Below are 20680 nucleotides of genomic sequence, written 5' to 3' on the forward strand. Positions count from 1 at the left end.
AGAGCCTCTGGTGAAAACAAACAAACAAACAAACAAACAAACAAACAAAAAGATAAAGAAAAAGATCACAGCTTTAATCAGGTCTGGTGAAAACAAACAAACAAACAAAAATGTTAAAGAAAAAGATCACGGCTTTAACCATGTGCCCAGAAAGTGGTAAAATAAAAAAGCAGAAGCCGGCACTGCACAAGGTGCCATGTCCTGCCAGAAGCTATGAGTAAGTTATTACCCTGATACTTAATGATCAGAAAACTTAAGAATAAAAAAATGTACAAGGTTCATTCATGTGAATCTTCATTCACTCCTTCACTAATCCGAGTAATTAGTGCCAGAACATACAACTCTATGAAAGCAGGATCCCTGCTCTCAGAGACTGCAGCTCTGAGGCCAGCTGATACAGAAGGCTATCAAAGGGCAAAGGGGACTTTTAATGTCATACTGCTCAGCTTCTGCCTTTGATGCTCTCCTGCCCAGAGTCTAAGTTGTTCATGTTAAATTTCTGTAAGTTGCAGACATGACGCTGAGTCTCCTGTTCCTGTGCCTCCCCCACCCTGGGGCTGGCAGTCAGGACCCAAGGGGTAGAAGCTCATTAGAGGGTGTGATTATCTAGCGGAGAATGTTTCCAGGAGGCTGCGTTTCTGGATGAGTCAGCTGGCATCAGAGCCGTTTCTGAATGCTGAACTGGGTAGATTCCGGAAGTTAAGTCAGTAGTGAAAAAGCCAAGGCTCAGAGGCTTGGAACTCCACTTGTTCGCGCTCTCTAGAGACTAGGACAGCGCGGTCTCTAAGGGGCCTGCTTTCATGCTCTAAAGGCACTCCTTTACAACTTTTCTCGGTGATTGTTTTTGCAACAGTTGACTCTTAGGGGCAGGATGGGAGAGCTGAGAAAAAGGATTGGAGGAGGACCACACAGACCTAGGTTCTTGCACAATCTTGCACAAGATTATTAAGCTAATGCTTCAACACTAAGTCCTTGTCCTGAGTCACTTTCCTTGTGTCTGGAGAAAGTCCAAAAGGATGATAAATTGGTCTTTGTAGAGGCATGCTGAGCTAACACAGCAGAACCCATGGGTACCGATGTTGCTGAGCAAACTATTAGAAATAGTTTGCATATCCTGCAGGCCATTCACCCACTGCCATCTTTCTTAGTAAGCATCTGGGTCATGAGCTTATATGGAAGCATGTTCAGTAACCACGTGGTAGAAGCTGAGCTTGTAGGAGTGGACTCCTTAGCTGTGAAGTGACTCCCTGGGTCCTGGGACAGCTTCCACTGCTCTGTTTCTAGCTGCTACTGGTACTCTCAAAGTAGTGCCAATTGTGCCTGGATATGGGCTTCCTAGCTTGTCTTAGTTACTTCTCTATTACAGTGACAAAACATCAAGGCAAGGCAACTCATAGAAATATGGGTAGACTTTGGGATTAGGCTTCCAGAGGGATGAGAACCCATCACCATGACAGCAGGGAAATCTGGCAGCAGGTAGGCATAATGGCAGGAATAGTGGAGAGCTCCCATCTCAGAGCCACAAGCAACAAGCTAAGATAGCCCTAGCTGGGAATGGCCCATGACTTTTGAAACTTCAAAGACTGCCCTTAGTGATGCACTTCCTCCAGTAAGGCCATATTTCCTAAACCTCCCAAAATAGTGCCGCCAAGTGGGGACCAAATATTCCAAAGGCCAGAAGTTGCGGTGGTCATCTCATTCAAACCACCATATATCCCTACCCCTCAATATATATATTTTTTTTTTCTGAGAGTCCCATTCTATAATCTGGGCTGGCCTTCAACTCATGGCAATCCTCCTGTTTCAAAATGCTCTTGACTCAGAAGTCACTCTGTGACTCAGCAGTAGAGACCAGTTGTTTTTGCCTGCTCTGCATTGGTCCCTGGTACCGCTCAAGTAAACAAGTCAGTAAACAGCACCTGAGTCCCCTCTTGCTGCTGTCTGTAGGGACCTTTCAGTGGGGATTTTGTTGTTTTTTTGTTTTTGAGGCAGGGTTTCTCTGTGTAGCCCTGGCTGTCCTGGAACTTACTCTGTAGACCAGGCTGGCCTTGAACTCAGAAATCTGCCTGCCTCTGCCTCCCAAGTGCTGGGATTAAAGGCATGCGCCACCACTGCCCGGCTCGACCAGTTGTTTTTGATCACCAACTTTTGTCTTTTCTTTAGTTCCTTCCTGGTTCTCCCTACAGAGCACCAGAGGTTTGGTATCCCAAATGAATTCATTTTATTTTCCCATAGAACAGGATATCAGTTCTTTACATATTTATTTTTATTCATTTGTAGAACTCAATGTATTAGTTTGAAATTGGCAATAAAAGGAAGAAATAAAGCCCCCACCTTTCTTAGATGACTAGGTAACAACAAGGACAAGTTTCTCTTTAAAGGAGTGTCCCATGAGTGTGAGAGAAAGTGTAACAAAACTCATAGGCACATGGAATAATGATCTGTGATGGCAATATTGCAAGAGTAGGGGCAATCAGACAGAAACATTCAGCAAACATGGTGTTTGAATCAATTCTGACAAAAGATAAATTTGAAGTTTCAAGATCTGATTTAGAAATAGAGAACTCTACAAATATGCAACCAGGGAAACTCAAGCTTCAGGGATAGCCACAGAAAAATAGCACAGATTACTAGAGTATTTCAAGGGGTGGGGAAGAGAGACACACATGGACCTTTTAGATGAAGAGATTTCAAGATATGACAATCATTTAAAATGTGCTATCAGTCCTTTGGTCCAGATTCAAACAAACTATAAACGTGACAGAAGGAAGATGTGACCATCAGGAAACGCTGACTAGATTTCCTATAAGACAAACAGATTGCTCATTTTGAGATGGTGCAATGGTATGGTTACAAAAAATATCTTCGTGAATGTGAAGTCTAGGACATCTCAGGGTCTCTTCAAAATAATCTAGAAGGTCATGGGAGCAGTAAATAGAAACATTAGTAATATAAGATTGGACATGAGCAGATATAGTTTAGATTGGGTGGTGAATATATGGGCATTTACTAGACTACTACTTTTGCATATGTTTGGGGATTGTCACAACTTAGTGACAAAGATGATGGTAAAATAACTACTAGTTTGAGTGGACACGAGATATATAACTTTCCAATAATAAAAGGGGTAAGAAATGAGTAACAGTATCAGTAGAATAAGCCAAGAGGGGGGAATGAGACAGTTTCCAGAAAGTATTTTAAAGAGATAGCACAAAATTACATGGCAGAAATAGTCCAGACATGCCAGCAATGGTGATGCATGGGAATGGAGTAAAAGACACTTGTTACAAGACAGAGTGAGTAAAAAACAAAGGACGATCAGCTATACACTTTAAGAGACACTCTGAAAAATAAAGCGTCAAAGACAGTGAGGAAAATTGAAAGTGAAAAAATGGAAAATGATATCTCATCTAAATTAAATTATAATAAAAAATTAGGCATAGCATTCCAGCAAGAACACTATAGTTGATTAGCATCAAAGGAGCATTGGTGGCCTTGACAAGAACAGCTCCAGTGGCTCTGTGAACTAAGGCCAGTTGTCACTACTGTGACAGCCCAGGAGAGCAGGGAAAGCAAAGGAGAAAGCTTGGGGAAGGAGGGGGAGGAACAAGAGTCTGTTAGGGGAAAACTGTTACATTTTGTTGTTCATTATATACTTACATGTATAATCCAGAGGAGAGGGGTGATGTGCAAGAAGTCGGGAAGGGGGAAGCCGGGGAGGAATGGAAAAACATTCCTGGGACAGTAGTCAAGTAGGGAGGCTGAAGAAGAGACCTAGGACGTTGAAGGAGATATTAGCAGTAGACAAGAAGAAAACACTTTCTATTTCATTTTATTTCTAATTTATTGATGTCACTACAGAAACAGTACATGAATGCAAATTCACAAACATCAAATATTACACTTTAAGCTAACGCACACCGCCAAACTACTGTAAACAGCTTGGTTAGTATCCTTCCAACTCTCTATTTATATTGTACACAGATAGTTATTTGCAGAAGTACACTATACAGTATTGTGTATGGCATGTTTTTTTTTAAACGTCAACAGTATCATGTGTATTACTTTTAACAAATTTAACATTGCATCCTAGAGATCTACTGTCAGCATACAGTTCTTCTTCCTTCTTTTTCACCGATACCTAATATTTTATAGCATCTAGCATATTTCATTACCTTAGTAGATTTTGATTTTTCCAACTTTATATTAGAAGCTGCCTTATGAATGTGTGTTTCTTTAGGGTACTAAAAATTGGATCCATTGGGTCATAGGGCATCTAAAATTTCAATTTATTGGACATTACCCAGCTGCCTTTAAAAGTGGCTATGCAAACTTTATGACATCAGATTTGTTTTTCCACATTTGTCAGCTCTTAATCCTTATGTGTCTAATGTTCACCAACTGGATCTGAGATAGTGTGTTTCATGTGCACTTTGCTTTGCTGAGGCTGAACCTCTCTTCATAATTTGTAAAACTATTCACCCTCATGCATTATCCATTATCAAGGTTTTGAATTTCACAAAGTAGAACACTCACTTCTAGTGTAGCTGGAATTTTTAATTTTTGAAAGAGTGCTAAGCTTACTTTTTTTACCCTCAAAAGGGTACACAGTCTCAGTATTGCCTGTTGACTAAGCCATTCTTTCCCCACTGATCTGAACTGTAAGGCTTACCACTTACCACTTACAAAGCCTTGTATTTATCTCAGAATTCTCAGTCCTAGCGGAGATTCATTTTTGGCATCAGGTACCTGAGTTATTAACTGCATTCATTGAATAATAGCTGATTAGGACAGCCAAAATGCATGTTGCTTATGAGACGAGACAATATAATTTATGACATGGAAATTCTAGTCAAATTAGGTTAAATTAGATCAATTATCTATAAACAGAGTATTAAAATTTTTGTGTAAACTCTCACAGATTAGTTTTTGGTGGTGACCTCCCAGGCTCAGGTGTGAAAAGTCTTTTGTCTGGTCTCCTCTTTCCAGAAGGATTATTTGATGCTAAAGCTTTTTGGTGATTTATTTCCTGGCAATGGCAACAGATTTCACGCGACACAGCAGATTGTTATTTAGAGACCCTCCACCTAACAGACACGGTCAATAAACTGAGTATCTATTGTGGATAAGCAACATGGCACTTCTGCTTCTCTTTTCACATTGGATGATGAGACCCTGGGGTTGGGGAGGGGAGCGCACAGATCATGTCCTAAACAGCTTTCTCTCCTCAAACATTCAGCATAGGGTTAAGCACCTAAGTTAAGACAGAATCAAACTACTTTTCAATGTTTCTAGGAAACAAAAATAAAGCTCAAATGATTTTCCCAAACATCTGTGAAGACTACTACCTCATTAAGGGATTTACATATTTTATTTTTCAGTGAGCTAGAACTAGTCACTGGCTGAGTATTATAAATGCCATGTGTAGATGTTTTCTTTTCTGCGGTGTTCTTTGGGTTTATCTATCTATGTACTAATTGCAAGAAGAAAGAAATTATGACCTGGAAGACCTTGTGAATTGCAGTGGGCAAGAGCACTTTACGGTTATTCTATGAAAGCATGCAAACAGTTGGCACTACAAGTAACTTTAACTTTTATTATGGGAAAGCTGAAGTGTGTCATTTGGCTTGTCTTAATCTCCAATCTTTTATTTTCTAAAGTTAGCAATCTCTTTTCCTTCCTTCTTTTAGAGGAACATTATGGCTTCTGAGGGAAGGTCCTAGTCTGTAAACATACGGACTCTGGATCTCTGAAAGGCAGTAAGGAAACACTCCAAACTGTCTAATTTATCAGTTTCCCTGCATGAAAAGGAAACATAAAGCTAACTCACTATTCAATCATGTTGAACAAATTTAGTTTCCAAGTAGACTGTGCCATCACAAAATAACAGCTTATCTTGCCATCACTAATCACCAGTCTCTCAAAGACTGCTCATTTTTAAATTCCATTAAAACAGAGAGAAAAGAAGGTCTGTGAACTTTTAACTTGCTTTCTATAGTACTCATTTGGTAATTCCTCCATTTGAACATGCCAGACCAATATAGATCACTAAGGGAACTATTGTACAATAACCCTTCACATATATAGGAAAGATGTGCACGAAGAGAGATTGAAATAAGATAAATTTGTAACCTATTATGGAAATATCAGACAGGGATGGGCCCTGGAAGATCAAACGGTGGGCCAGTTGGTGCAAACATCGGAGGAGACTAGTATTAGAATTATTAGGAGGGCTTGAAGCAGGGGGCAGGAGAGGTCTGTTACTGCATTAGCAGATTGTTGAAAGAAGGCTGCAGGGCTGATCTATGTTAGAGATGAAAGGCAAAATTAAAGGAAAACCTATTCTTAGATGTCAGTACTTGCACTAGAGTCAGAATCTTCAGGAAGCAAGGGACTGGAAAGGTTGTGGAATTATCGACCACAGTCGATTGTTTACCATTGGGCTGAGTCTACAGAGGCATAGAGTGACCAAATTCCTGTTTGCCCCACTCTTTGGTCAGATTCTTGCAATTCCTTCAACAAGGAACAAAGACCTTACTTTTGAGGATGCATGGCTCCTGGCATGAGACTGACTAAACAAACATTGGCTGAGCTGTTTTCTCAAAAACCTAAGAGAACAAAGTGCTGATTCTGGAAGTGGAATATTCACTGAGAAAGTTGAGGAATTCCCAGCTTCTTCAATAAACTTCAATTTGCCCCATGGAAATGCTGTCTAACCACTTTTCTGGATTTTTCTAAACTGTCTTGTTTCCACCCACCACTCTACCAATGAACTGAACTGAGCTTCTCCCACTAGCTGTCATCCAATGAATCATTCTTATTAATAATGCCAAACTACCAACACTGATGAGCCAGTTAATTCTAGTTTCCTTCCCACAAAATTCTGTGCTCTTTAGGAGCCCTGTTTACGTTTTCAGAGCTTTGAGAAGGCTTTTCTTGAGTTTGGAACACACCTTTCCTCTCATGACCTTCAAGAACTGGATGCCGTTTCAGAAACCACCCAAGAAAGCCATCCTTTACTCTATTTCTTGTCATTGGTTAGTTTATGTAGCCTCAATTCAATTGTGAACCCTGGGGACTGGCCTTTCACTTTTCATCACCGAAGACAAAAGAAACATGTCCACCATAAAGGACATGTTATCAGGGCTTAATGCCCTTCATCTAACAGTTAAAATAGCAGAATGCTTAATTCTCCAACTCCCTGTATCTTTTTGTTTTGTGGATACTTAAGATCATTTTAGGACTACCTAAAAATAACTTCCTTTGGGCAAAGTTAGCTTTCAACTGTACATGTAGTACTGTATTAGAAAATTAAACCAACATAAAGCCTATGTATTAGCACCTGGTCTATAGGCTGAGACAGAAAATTAAAGGTAGATCACATTCTCATAAGACTTACCTCATAAACTGGAATTTCAACTAGTTGATAGTTTAGGTATTCAAAGACTTTAACTCCAACAAAAACCTAATCTAAATGAAGATCCTTAACAATTCCAAACCAATTTGGAATAAATTATTCAAATATTCCCAAATAAAAGCACGCTACCTGACTCTCCTTTGTGCCTGACTTGAGTGTGCCTCATGGACATGGGAAACAGATTTAGATGTAAACTTCATTACAACTTTGGGTAGGGACAAGAAATCAATAAAAGTTTTGTATCCTAGGAAGGAATGAACATATAGGATAGACACACAACTGCAGTTTTTGAACCCTGCTCCCTAAGTATCACACCACTGACCACTGAGCTTGTTTATTAATATTTAAAGCTCTGCCAAATTTCATTCAGGAGAAAAGCCCACCTTACTGCATTAACTCCTGCTATTTAAAAGATATAACTGATTAAAATGATTTGCATTTCCTAGTTTATCAAAAGTCAATTCTTTTGGAATCTCTTTTTATTAACCATTTTCTAGGATTTTTGCTCCTTTTAAAAAGATACAGGTACTAGCAATTGCTGTCACCATTTTTAACCGTAGAATATTAATGATCTCCTTGGTGGATACTATTATATTTTGCTTATTTTTCTATCCCTAGAATTAAAAACTCATTTGTTTTCACAAAAATCACTTTTTTTTTTAAGTGCCAAGCATCAAACAAAATCTTATACATTCTTGGGCAGCCATTTGCCACTTAACTGTCTCCTTCTGCAACTCTTTTCTAACATTCTTCGTATGAAGTACCACACTATTAGCAATGAAGGGCATGGAGAGAAATCTTCAGGTTTATATTCCAACAGCAGTCTCACATCCTATCCTGCCCATAGTAGTTCTACTATAACCTCACTCTGAATCCTTAGGGCTATAACACAGTCAAGTCTACATACTTACCTAGTTCTTTTAAGTATTTCTAATATTACTAATTAACATGAAAATTTTGTTTATTGAACATTATTTCTTGTAGCACAACTAGAATTATAAAATATTTGGTAATCTCATGTATGTTTCAATTTTATGCCTTTTGTTTGAAGTTAGAACGTTTCAAATAGATAAAGAACATTTAACCTCTTCTAACATGGAAAGCTAACTACTGTTTCTCATTAAGACTTAATTAGCTAGTGGGCTACCCATACAGGACATGTTAATTTCTACAGGCACCTTTCTGAATTCAAGTAAAAGTTTTGGTAGACGAGGATTTTCTATTTATATTGTTAACATAATATGAATATTGAGTACAAATATTGCTCACCATTCTTGTGTTCTTTAAATTATTTTACTTTGAAAATTTAAGAACTATCATTGTCATTAACATCATGGGTGTTCACTTAAGGAATATTTTGAACTGTGAAAATACAAATCTAGTCAAATTCTGAACACATATAGAGCCAAATATTTGAACAAAACTGTAGTTTAATTTCAGAAAATGTGTTAAAATATATATTTTTACATCAATTTCTGACATACACTTAATGTGTTAGTATACACAAAATGATGCTTTCTCTTGAAACTGTATTTATGAAATGTACATTTTAATTTAAATACTCAGTATACACTGCACTTAATCTGCATGTTGCATTTATTAAATACATTAAAATCTGCAATGTAACAAAACGTTTTCTGCATATGAAATTCAAAACACCATTTTAAATGAACAAAAGATGGCTCACTTCATTTTTGTCTCTGTACAACTGGTGCATTGTACACTAGCTCAGCTCCACCATACGACCTGTTCGTTCTTTTTTATTTGACATTGTTCACAGACTAGTACACAGTACAATAAGAGTGCTGGATAAAAACATGAGGTACGAAAGTGGTTCAAAGATTACAGGCCATGCAGATCATGCTAGACAGCAAAGAAAATTGTGACCAAGAAAACACTAAATAAAAATACATAAAGAATGTGCATTATAAAACAAAACAAAACTCCATTACACAGCTTTGCTTCTTTGGTTACAAAGTAGGTTGAACAATTTCACAGCTTTTTTTTATTCCCACCCAAAAAAAAAAAAAAAAAAAAGTCATACGAAATGTTGAAAAGCAGAGGAATCGTGGCAATTTCTATTAGAAAGTAGAAACAAATGAACAAAGTTTTCTTCATGAAAATAGCCCAATTATTTATTATATCACAATAACTGGTGACTACCTGTACAGGTGCACTGTGTTTTTCATACTTACAACTATACAAAATTTACATTCAAGCTGGATTTTACTATTGAAAATAAATACCAACGGTAAATTGCCATTAGTGTTAGAAATGTGCCAGGATTCTTTTGTTCAATTATTGCCTAAACGGTTTTTTATTTATCAAATGTAATCCTGTCGTTCAATTCCTTTACTGATGCTTATAATTATTCAAGAAAATTAAAAAAGTTCTGTGACATTGTTCATGTACAATATGAAAATAGCAGCCCTGTAATAAATAAAACACAAAATAAATGAAAACTTATGTAGGCAAATGTTACTGATATTGAAAGAAAAGTGGCTCTTTAGATGAACTGTTATTTATAATGTGACAGGAAGGCTCAAGGTACATCCATGGGTGATAAGAAACATGGGAGAGCCACCAAAACTTTTAAAGATCCCACTCATGCGCACATGTAGAATGCAGACTCTGCTTGCTTTAATGAACCCCGTCTAGTATTCTCCTCGTGTACTGATGACACACAAGTGGACATCAACAGTGCCGCATGACATCTTAGAGGGAAAGCTCCTGGAGAGCGATTGTCTAATACTGAAAAGGCCAAGCACACAGCCGAAGCATGGCTACTTGCTTTCTATAAAGTGGAAAGAACACCAAGTGGCACACAAGGAAAGATTGCTTTCAGTTTTTTCCTTAACGAGGCTTAAGAAAGCTTTATGCTGAGGAGACATTCGGCTGCTGTGGAGGTTGCGTTGGCTGCGGAGGCTGTGCTATCATTGCTTGTTGTTGAGAAGTGCTACCAGGATTGGCCTGTTGGGCTGGGAGTTGGGACAACTGATCATTGTTTGAAAGAGATTTTAACAGTGCATTTTCTCGTTCAAGTAAAGAGTTTCTTTCCACTAATTCTTTTATTTGCTCCTTTAGAACTTCCACTTCTTCTCTTACTGCATACATCAAATGGCTTTTCACCAGATCCTGTGAAGAACAAAATTAGGAATGTCAAAAAACGAGTTGATGAGAGTTAAGAGCTACTTAGTTCTAGATTATTTGGGTGCCTTATAAACACTAAATGGTTTCTATATTTTTGTTTTTTAAAAGCAGTTTTCTCCTCTTGCTTTTTAATGTTTCTGTGATATCTTAACAGGGCCTGTGGGAGGTGGGGTGGAAAAAAGTCTCTTTCCTAGCTAGTATAGAGTTTCCAAAGTTTAGCGTGAGCATTTTAAGATGCAGAATAAAGACAACAGAGAAGTAACATTTCAATAAATGCAAAGCTGTCTGACACAATCTAGTCACAGAGTATTTTAGAGACTGAAGTGCCACATAGCCTCCACTTTAAATGAACAAAAGGCCGAAGCTTTTCAGATGAACACATACTGTAATGAATTATGTGTTTCCCTCTTATGGTCTGGATCCATGGTGTTGTACAAAGTATGACATGATCAGATGGAAGGACAACTAGTATGCGTGGATTAGAAACTTTCCATGATCTAGCATTTTCTAAATTTTGATAGTAACAAGTAACTTTTGGCTTAAAGAAATCTAAGGATTCTGCTATTTGGACTTAGGAGATACAGGCAGTCTGACCAATGAAGTGAAGGAAAATTGGAACCTACTTACCATTGCTTGTTCTATTTTGTTGTCAATGGCTACAACACCGCCCCCAGATGCACTGGAAAAAATTAGAATAGTTTATTAAATTATCCTCAGAACTTTAACCATCCTTCTAACTCTTAAAATAATGTAAAAGATATTTGTGTTTATCCAATATGAAATGTGATGACTTTTAATATAATTTATTAACTTTTTAACCTGAGGATCTTGGTACATAGCCATCATCTAAAAATCATTTATAGTCCCAATATTTGTAATTTGTCTATGTCACTTTAAAACTTACTCCCAATTTTAATTAGGAGGTTTCTCTTTGGTGGTCTTAATATATTAAAACTCAGGTAATGACTTCTACCAATTTTATATTTTAATGTCTGTTTTTTAAGTGTGTAGGAAGGGCTTCTAAAAAGAATTCAAGAGGATTTTGAATAAGCTGGTTAAAATGGAATTCAATATTCTAGTAGATTTATGTACTTTGATTACAGGTTACTTGCTGGCAGATATCACCTAAGAAAAGCGTGTGTTTTTCCTGAAAATAATTCAGTTGTCTGACTATTAAGTAGATATCCCAAGTTCAAATACTACCTGAGCATTTATATGTCACAGAAGATTAAATAATTGTTCTCTACGTTTTATATTCTCCCATTAAGTAGTAAAAAGTAGCATGACTCTCTCTATATACACTCACTCTTGTTAGTACTTTTATAGATTTTTGAAAGACAGAATTAGTTTAAACTTTTTGTTTTAAAATAGTCTTGTAAAAGAAATCTGATACTTCTTTGAGTTAACATGAGGTCTTTAATTTTGGAATAAAACATTACTTAGACAGGGGAAGAGAAGGGGGCTTGCGGGACTTTCGGGGAGTGGGGGGGCTAGAAGAGGGGAAATCATTTGAAATGTAAATAAATTATATCGAATAATAAAAAAAAACATTACTTAGTACTACTTACAAAGTATACTATTGCTGACAAGAATTTGGGATTTAAAATATCTGAAGACTACTTTACTTTGAGTGGTTTGGACTATTATATTAGTATTATGCCAGGTTGAGGTTCAGAATCATACTTTTCCATGTACCTTTGAGATTACAATCCAAGTAGGCCTGGCTATCATGCCAGGTTCTGCTACTCACTCATTTATTTAATGTCTCTGGATCTCAGTTTCCCTATCTGTAAACGAACAGGGTCAGTCCCTAAGCTTCAATGGACTTGCCACTTTGGTACTTTCAGCCAACACACAGAAAATGCTTTATGTCTTTATGAGAGCCCTAACAGTATACTAGTTAACTTTTTGCTGCTGTTAAGATAAAAGGGTACTGCATACTTAAGATCTTGAAAGGATATTCACTAACCAACACTGTTTATATGCTGGGCTTTCAGTCACTGGAGAAATATGTGCAAAGTAAAATATATCTATACAGCTTTAGTATAAAAAAAATCACCACAAATAAGATGGTGACAGGCGTTTGAACTACATACACTTGCTTGAGAATCCTAGTTTATATTTTCTTTATTATTACTTCTACCAAGAAAGGCTGTTACTTTAAGTCATTTCATGGTGTGAAAACTCCTATTCGTTTGATACATGTGGCTTAAATAGAATACTTTAAAATGTTAACTATAATACCAGTTTTATACATTAACAGTTTAAAAATTAGAAACAGGAGTTTATTATTTCCTTTTCTTGTTAATTAAAACGAGTCAGGAAGTTTTCAAGTCATTACTACAACTAAGGAATAGTAATGAGCATGCTATACTTTGAATGCTAACCTAACAAATTCTTGTCCTGACTCTGATCTCGTTGCAGCAAGGAAGAAATGAATTTACAAGCTATAGAAAGATCATTTTAAAGAAAAGTAATCCATTAGGACTCAAATTTTAATTTTGTTGAGCACTGTGCTCTAATAAAATTAATCACAAGTACAATATTCAACTACTTATATTAATTATGGTTTATGCAAACTAGTATGCACCAGTCATCTTGGGGTCTAGTATAAACAGATTGCTGAGCTCTAAACGGCTCTTCTAACAAGTTCCCAGAAAATACTGATCTTGTGCCTGACTATTTGAGAACCACTGACTTACTGCGAGTGAAAGTTATAGGAGAAAGAGTAAACAAAAAAATCCCAATCCTATGGGGGGGGGGGGGGGAGGTGGGACAGTTAACAGTCTTACTATGCAAGGTGGTCCAGGCTGGCCTCGAACTCAGGAGATTTATCTGTTGCTGGCTGCCCAGTGTTTTTATCAAAGGTATATATACCATCACACACAGCGACCAATTCTATTTCTAAAACGACTTAGTATAGGAAATTCTTCACAACTTTGACCTTTGCTATAGATGGTCTCTTACCCTTTTATGTATCCTGCTCTTATGTAATATTTATAATCTGATACATGTTTTCTCATGCTTCCTTCACTTTGTAGAAACTGCTCTCCAGATGGAGATACCTGTAGTTCTAATTTATGTGGCTTTCACTTGTTCTTTAAGGTATGCAGGGCCATCTCTTTTTGTGATACCTTTTGCTGTTCTATAGTATAGTCAAATATTCTATCCCTCTTCTAGTCCAGAAACATGTATAGTTTTAATTTTAAATAGTGTAGGAGGGTACCACAGCACCATACCAAATTCTTGCTCCTTAATATACTCACTGTGAATTCTGAGAAATTTATATATATTTTTTCCTACCTCAAATAGGCATTTTATGTCATAATCCTCTGAGGATTAAATGAGTTTAAATACTATTTTGCATAGTTCTTGGCACAACGAATTATCAATGCAAGGTGATTGTTTTTACTATATTAATAGAACTACAGTTGATTTTATTAGATTGAATTCTTGAGGGAACTTCAATTAGCTTTAGAGAAGTAAACAGTGCCCTGACACATAAGAGCTCAAATGCATTCTGACAGTAATTAGAGATAACAATAATTTGATTTCAAACACTAACGGCTTATATTAGGAAGCCATGAAAATTCTTTGGATTCAAATTAGTTTTCAAAGTGAAGTTCATTTCAAAGTGAAGTATTAACTGGTTAATACTGCATCAACGTTATCTGGAAACTTGCTAGACGTGGATATATCTGGATCTGTCCCAGAACTACTGAATCAGACACTCCTGAAATGAAGACAGTTAATGTATTTTAATAACCCCTCTGGGTGATTCTGATAGAAACTTAGGTTTTGGGAACCACCATTTAAATGGCTAGATTTATAATGACGATACTTAACACTGTTAAGTCTTAAGTGCAGTTTCAAATGAGGTAAATGTTCTCTGTGGTGCTCAGGCCAGAGATTCTGCTTCCTTTAAAATGAAACTGATAAATTAAACAAAATATCTTTCCCTTCAATTTTTCTTCATCTAATGTTTATTTATACCATGATTTCTTTTTTATTACTACATCTACCATATTTTGAATAGTTTCAAGTTCTAAGCTCAAGGGAATATTTTGTCTTTTTTTTTTTTTTTGCAATGTATTCATATGGTACCTACCCATTAAACAATTAGGTACTCCTAAATGTAGTGTTGGAATAAATGCAGTGTAATAAGAATAAACCATGTGTTTTAGATTACGGGGTGGTACACACACACACACACACACACACACAAACACTCAAACTGAAGTAAGTCCATTTTAAATTAAGTGCTATAATTACTACCAGAAATACAGAGAAAAATACACTCAGAATCTTCTTGTTTTAAGCTATTATTGTAAACTAGAAGTGCAAAATGAAGCCAAAGGTTAATTTTTAAATATGGGCAACATCTTTCAGGGAAAAAAATTTTCCTGATCAGCATTTATTAACAAGTTAAAAGTTCTAACAGAGGTAATGAACAAAAATACAGATGTTGAATGATAAGAACTACTGAGCTACACGCTTAGCCCTGAATTTAATGTTTCAATACAGCTAATTACAGTTCTAGTCAAAGAAAGAGCAGAAGTCAGAGTAACCGTGCTACTTTAGCTAGTGTGCCTTTTCAAGCCGATCTACTTCATCCCAGCTGGCAGCTACCAGCTGCTTTTCTTCCCAGGTTTTTCTTATTCTTTAGCAACTGGTCATGACCAAGTATGTGTAGACCAAGAAGTCAAGAAGTCAGAAAGAAACCTGGACTTTACAAGTGAAATCAGTGAAGACAAGGTCGTCTAATTTGATTTCACTTTTTAAATGACATGAGAGGTAACCTTTGTGTAATCTATAATAAGGTAGACCAGCCTTTTAGTTACCTGTCTAAACTAAGAATAGGAACAATAAAAGAAAAATGCAAACATATTTTTCCAAGTGGACATAGTGCTTTAACATATAAGAACTCAAATGCATTTTGACAGTAACTAGAGATGTTAGTAATTTGATTTCAAGCACTAATAACTTGTATTGAGAAGCCATGAAAATTCTCTGAATTCAGATAAACTAGTTTTCAAAGTGAAGTTCCTTTTAACTAGATGCAGCAACATTACCTGGGAACTTGCTAGAAGTGGATATATCTGGATCTGCCCTAGAACTACTCAGTTAAAACACTTGTGGAATGAGAACAGTTAATATATTTTAATAACCTCTCCAGTCTCCTGTCTTTTCTCTATCTAAATGCTAATGAACAAAATGATAAAGCAGAAGAAGTTTATAACAATTCATTTTATGGCAGGCCTATAATCATCAATAAGCCTGGGCAATATTCATATTGTCAAGTAAGGAAACTAACATGCCTCGGAAAAATTCAAACCTAGACCTAAGGTTAAAATCTACAACTTTTTTCCCTGAGAAAGACTGTGAAAGAAAGCCCCTATCTATAGTTACCTAAATAAATCTTGAACTATTGCATACTAAAGAATAAGCACTAAATGTTAGCTTTAAATAAGCACTAAATGTTAGCTGTGAAACTGAGCATGGACCCAAAGATTAAACAGTGTTCACAACATGTTATTATCTTATCTAGTACATTCCCAGAAGTAGTCCCACTCTCCGTAAGGGAGGTAACTTCTTAGAAAAGGCATTTATTTGCTGATCTTTGGACACCCAACACAGTCTGCCTGTTTGCTAGGAACTAAAATGTTCTTGTCTGACAGAGTTAATATATTAAAATTCTATGTGTCTATAAATCGAAAACTATAGAAAAGTTACCTTGTTTTTACTCAAACATCCTTCAAATTTTCTGTCAAGTCACATTCACAGTGATACAAATACAGTAAAGAAATTTCTTAAATTACAGAATTAAATCTGTAATAAGAGTCAATTACTTTGAATAGGCAATTCTGATTCTTTATCCCTAAGCTCCATTCTGCAAACCAGGTAAAAGTGACTCTTCATCAATCATGATAGGAGCTAAGTCCTATACCCCTCAGAAATCATATGCTGCTTACAGTAAATTATTTACCATTTCCTACCATTTCTCAAAAGAAGAGATATAATAATAGCATTATTACTAAAACATTTATTGAAACCCAGGTAGCATTTTTCCTGTCTTTTAAGAAATACAGTTATTTAAGAGAAATAATACAACTGTGAGTTGCTGATTGAAGACTAAATCTTATAAAGTTCTACAAAACTGAAGGTTAAATATACTTAAAAAATTACTGATTTCTTAAGATTATATTACACCATTTCCTCCTGTCTTTTTCTCCCTCTGAAGCCTCCCTTTCCCCCCTCTTTGCTTTCTTTCAAATTCATGGCCTATTTATTTATTTATTTATTTATTTATTTATTTATTTATTTATTTATTTATTTATTTTTGTTGTTGTTGTTGCTGTTGTTTTTCAAGACAGGGTTTCTCTATTTAGCCCTGGCTGTCTCCTGACTCTTGTTTCTTGAGTGCTGGGATTAAAGACATGAGCCACCATGCCCAGCTTAATCATGGCCTTTAAAAAAAATTAATGTTGTTAACATATGAAGATGCAAACACACAAACATAATTCTAAGTACAACCTTTGTAGTCCATATAGTTTTGTTTGGGTGCATGTTTTCAAAGCTATTTGGTAATGGGTAATTAATTGTGTGTTTTCCCTGGGAAAGACTAATTTCTCCAAACTCACATGGGCCTAAAATACTTTAAGTTTACAGTTAAGAGCAATGAATTCTCCCCTCCCCTGAAAGGACCAAAGAAATAAAATTCACAAAGAACTAATCTCTAGGCAAATGCAAATTTTAATCTTCTGTCTTCAGAAGAAAATATTATGGCTAAGTGATTACATATAACCTATGTGAAGTCCTTGGCTTATCCCTAGGAAAACAAGACAGGCAGAGCATGTATGTGTGCATGCATATACTCCCCCCCCCCCCCACAGAGGTAAATTAGCTAAGCATTCACATTTTCATGTATTTTGTACTGACAACTGATCATAACTTCTAATATAAAAATAATAATGTGCTTAATTTAATGATGAAAAGTTCCCAGAAAAATGTTCCACTGAGATTTTCATTAGTAGTAACCTAAAATAAGAAGTGGGGCAGGGGTTTTACTATGGTCCCACTATACATCCACTATACATCCCAAACTGACTTCTAACTTATGGTTCTCTTCCCTCGGTCTTAAAAATACTGGGATTACAAATATGCACTCCCATGCCTGCATCACAGTGATTTTTTTTTATAGCTATTATTTATCTTGAGCAAGCAGATACGAAGGCTACTGTAAGATTTAGATTTAGGTGTTATTATTTTCTAAAGTAACCAGAGTTAACAAAGATGTAAAAGCTTTTCACAAGGAACCTTTGAAAACTGAGATAAATATCTATGCAAAGACCGATATTCACTGCTAGCATTTTCTATGAAAATTTTGTTCACTAATCCTTCAATTTTTTTTTTTTTAAAGAAAATTCATTAGCTAATTTTAGGTCAAATTCCTAGCTAGAAAAGCAAATGTTTAAAAGGAGAAAAGGAAACGTGGATTTTATGTGCCTATGTCAGGTTCCTAGTTTAGATACTACAGTCATAAAAGATTATTCATGGAAGACATTGGTGAGTTCAGAAGTCTTCCCTCTATATGTGTGTGTTTATGTGAGAATTATTATATTAAAAAAATTAAAGACATTCACATTGAACATTGAAAGACATTCAATGTTCCTTTTCTAATTTAGCCCTCTTTTGTCTAAAGTCAACTACGTAATTTATATTAAGGGGTTCAAAAAACTTATTAAGTCTAATTATGTCTGAAACATAAAAGCAAAAAAAAAAATTGTCGTCTATACTTTTCCTATATATAAAGTACTTACAGATATCTAAAAGACTCAGAGCCTATCAGAAAGATAGAAGAATTCACATAGACAGCTTACAAAAATATTTGAAAAGGCCAGACTGGTCTACATGAAACTGTTTTCCCAAACAAAATAAAGCAAACACCCCAAAACACAACAAAAAACCAGAAGATATGAAAAAATCATAAATCATAATATATAAAAAGCTACAACATGGTATTTTTCAATTTAGACACTCAACCCAATTTTCCCTTTATTCTTTATTTATTCACTCTGAACCACTAATCTTATATCTAAGAATTTATCTCTCAGGTACACATATAGCATATCTTATTTACAAGGCCATTCATTACAGCACTGTTTTATTTATTTGAGATTTTATGTTCATTTTATGTGTATGAGTATTTTGTCTGAATGTATGCCTGTGAGGGTGTCAAGATTCCTGGGACTTGAATTACATACGCTGTGAGATACCATGTAGGTTCTAGGAATCAAACTAAGGTCTTCTGGAAGAGGAGCCAGTGCTCTTAATGGTGTGGTGCTTCTCCAGCCACTATAGTACTATTTTAATAGCAAGAGTTCTATCAGTGGAAAAATGGTTAAATAACAGCTGAATGGTATGCATCTCTATAAAAGCAAACACAAAGGCAGTTTTTCTCACAGCATAGCAATATATTTAACTGAACAGTACATATCTTTGGGTCAGGGGGATGCTTCTTTTATTTACTGAGGAGGAGAGAATGTACAGAACATCTTTAAAATTGTTGTGTGTACAAATATTATCATATACACAAAGGAGTGCAAATATACAAAGAAACCAAATAAATATATACACACAAACTAAGAAGGTGCATGTCTGGAAAGGTGGGCAAATGGGTAACAGAGACAGAGGACTGGTTTCACTGTATGTTATATAATATAGGAAAAACATTAAAAAATGACTTAAGTTACCCTGTGCAGCATACTTAAGACATGAGTCTGTGACTGCAGAAAAAACTAAGAGGAAAAGGGGAAATGATGGAAGTAAAGGAGGAGCTATTGATTCCACTGTCTCTAGGGAGACACACAGTAGGGCTTTTCTTTTTACTTTTCCACTTAAAAATGTGTGTATATGTGCATATACTACAGTGTCTGCATGTCAGTCAGAGGATAACTTGAGAGAGTACGTTCCCTCCTTTTGCCATGTGGTTCCCAGGGATCAAATTCAGGTTCTTAAGTGTGGTAGCAGCATCCATATCCATATCCACATCCACTGAGCCATTGCCATCAGGCATTTAAATTTCTATTTATTATTGTTGTTTTATGTGTGCGGGCAGGCACACATGTGTTATAGCACACATGTGGAGATAAGACAACTGAAAATCTCCTCCTCCTTAGTAGGTTATAGGGATTAGAACTGAAGTTTTAGGTTTACAAGGCAAACACTTGTACCCACTGAGCCATCTCACTAGCCCAGAATAAGGCACTTTATTAGCTTCTACCTCCCAGGGTTAGGACTTCATGATATGGCATGCACCAGGATGCCAGCTTTATGTTGCACCAGGGGATAAGCCTAGAACTCTGTCAAGTACCCTACCAGCTGAGCCTCTACTTGCTTCTTATCCCACTAACATCAAACAAGTTTTGAGAAGACTTAAAGATTACCTTCCTTCTGATTCATTCTAAAACAAGGAAGGATGTGAGGAAGGGGAGGAGAGTGGCATTCTCACTAATGCTGGGGTGCTTACATTTAAACAGGCTTTTTTGATTTCATTTTACTGTCTGCAGAGCAGCAATTAGCTAATCTGAAGATAAACTACTAAGAAGTGGATGCTACACACCAAAGGGCTTAAATTCAAAATTTAAAAAGTGGCACTATAATGATGAGTACTTCTATATTTTAACACCATCCTTTAGTTTACTGGGGTAGGAGTTGGTGGTCAGCTGGCTTCTAAGCATATTGGTAATTCTTACAAGCAAAAACCCGAGTAAATCCTACATGGTTCATATATCAGAAACACCTAATGAGTTAGAAGATTTCAGCTGGGAAAGGAATTAACATTAAGAGCCAGACATTTTATAGTAGAGATAATCCTCCTCCTTTCATAGGTATTTTCCCCCCTTAACTAAGAGGAAATGTTACCTAATGTTTATGGTAGTTTTCATGGTAAACATCTGTGAAGACAAATACAACCTGAGAAAAACTATGGCAGAAAAGAGTGTAGATAAAAACATACAAATATAAAAAGTTCATCCAGATTCCTGTTCCATTTTAGAACCCATAAACAGAAAAAAAAATTCAAACAGTAGTGGGACATAAAAATAATCTTCA

General features: G+C 36.0%; 1 protein-coding gene across 4 annotated transcripts in view; it reads right to left on the reverse strand.

Annotated features, from left to right (window-relative positions):
* Positions 1–3816: 3816 nt before the first annotated feature.
* The window catches only part of Tsc22d2 (TSC22 domain family member 2), a 51627-nt gene continuing 34763 nt past the window's right edge, over positions 3817–20680 (reverse strand). For 2 of the 4 annotated variants that reach the window (XM_052180475.1, XM_052180476.1), the window contains 2 exons: positions 11195–11246; positions 3817–10552 (listed from right to left, as the gene is read on the reverse strand). In XM_052180475.1, the coding sequence (XP_052036435.1) occupies positions 10292–10552; positions 11195–11246 (313 nt within the window). In that variant the 3' untranslated portion in view covers positions 3817–10291. The remainder of the gene's footprint in view (positions 10553–11194; positions 11247–20680) is intronic. The other 2 variants (XR_007977521.1, XR_007977522.1) reach the window with 2 other exon arrangements.

Source organism: Apodemus sylvaticus, chromosome 4, assembly GCF_947179515.1.
Source record: "Apodemus sylvaticus chromosome 4, mApoSyl1.1, whole genome shotgun sequence".
NCBI lineage: Eukaryota > Metazoa > Chordata > Mammalia > Rodentia > Muridae > Apodemus > Apodemus sylvaticus.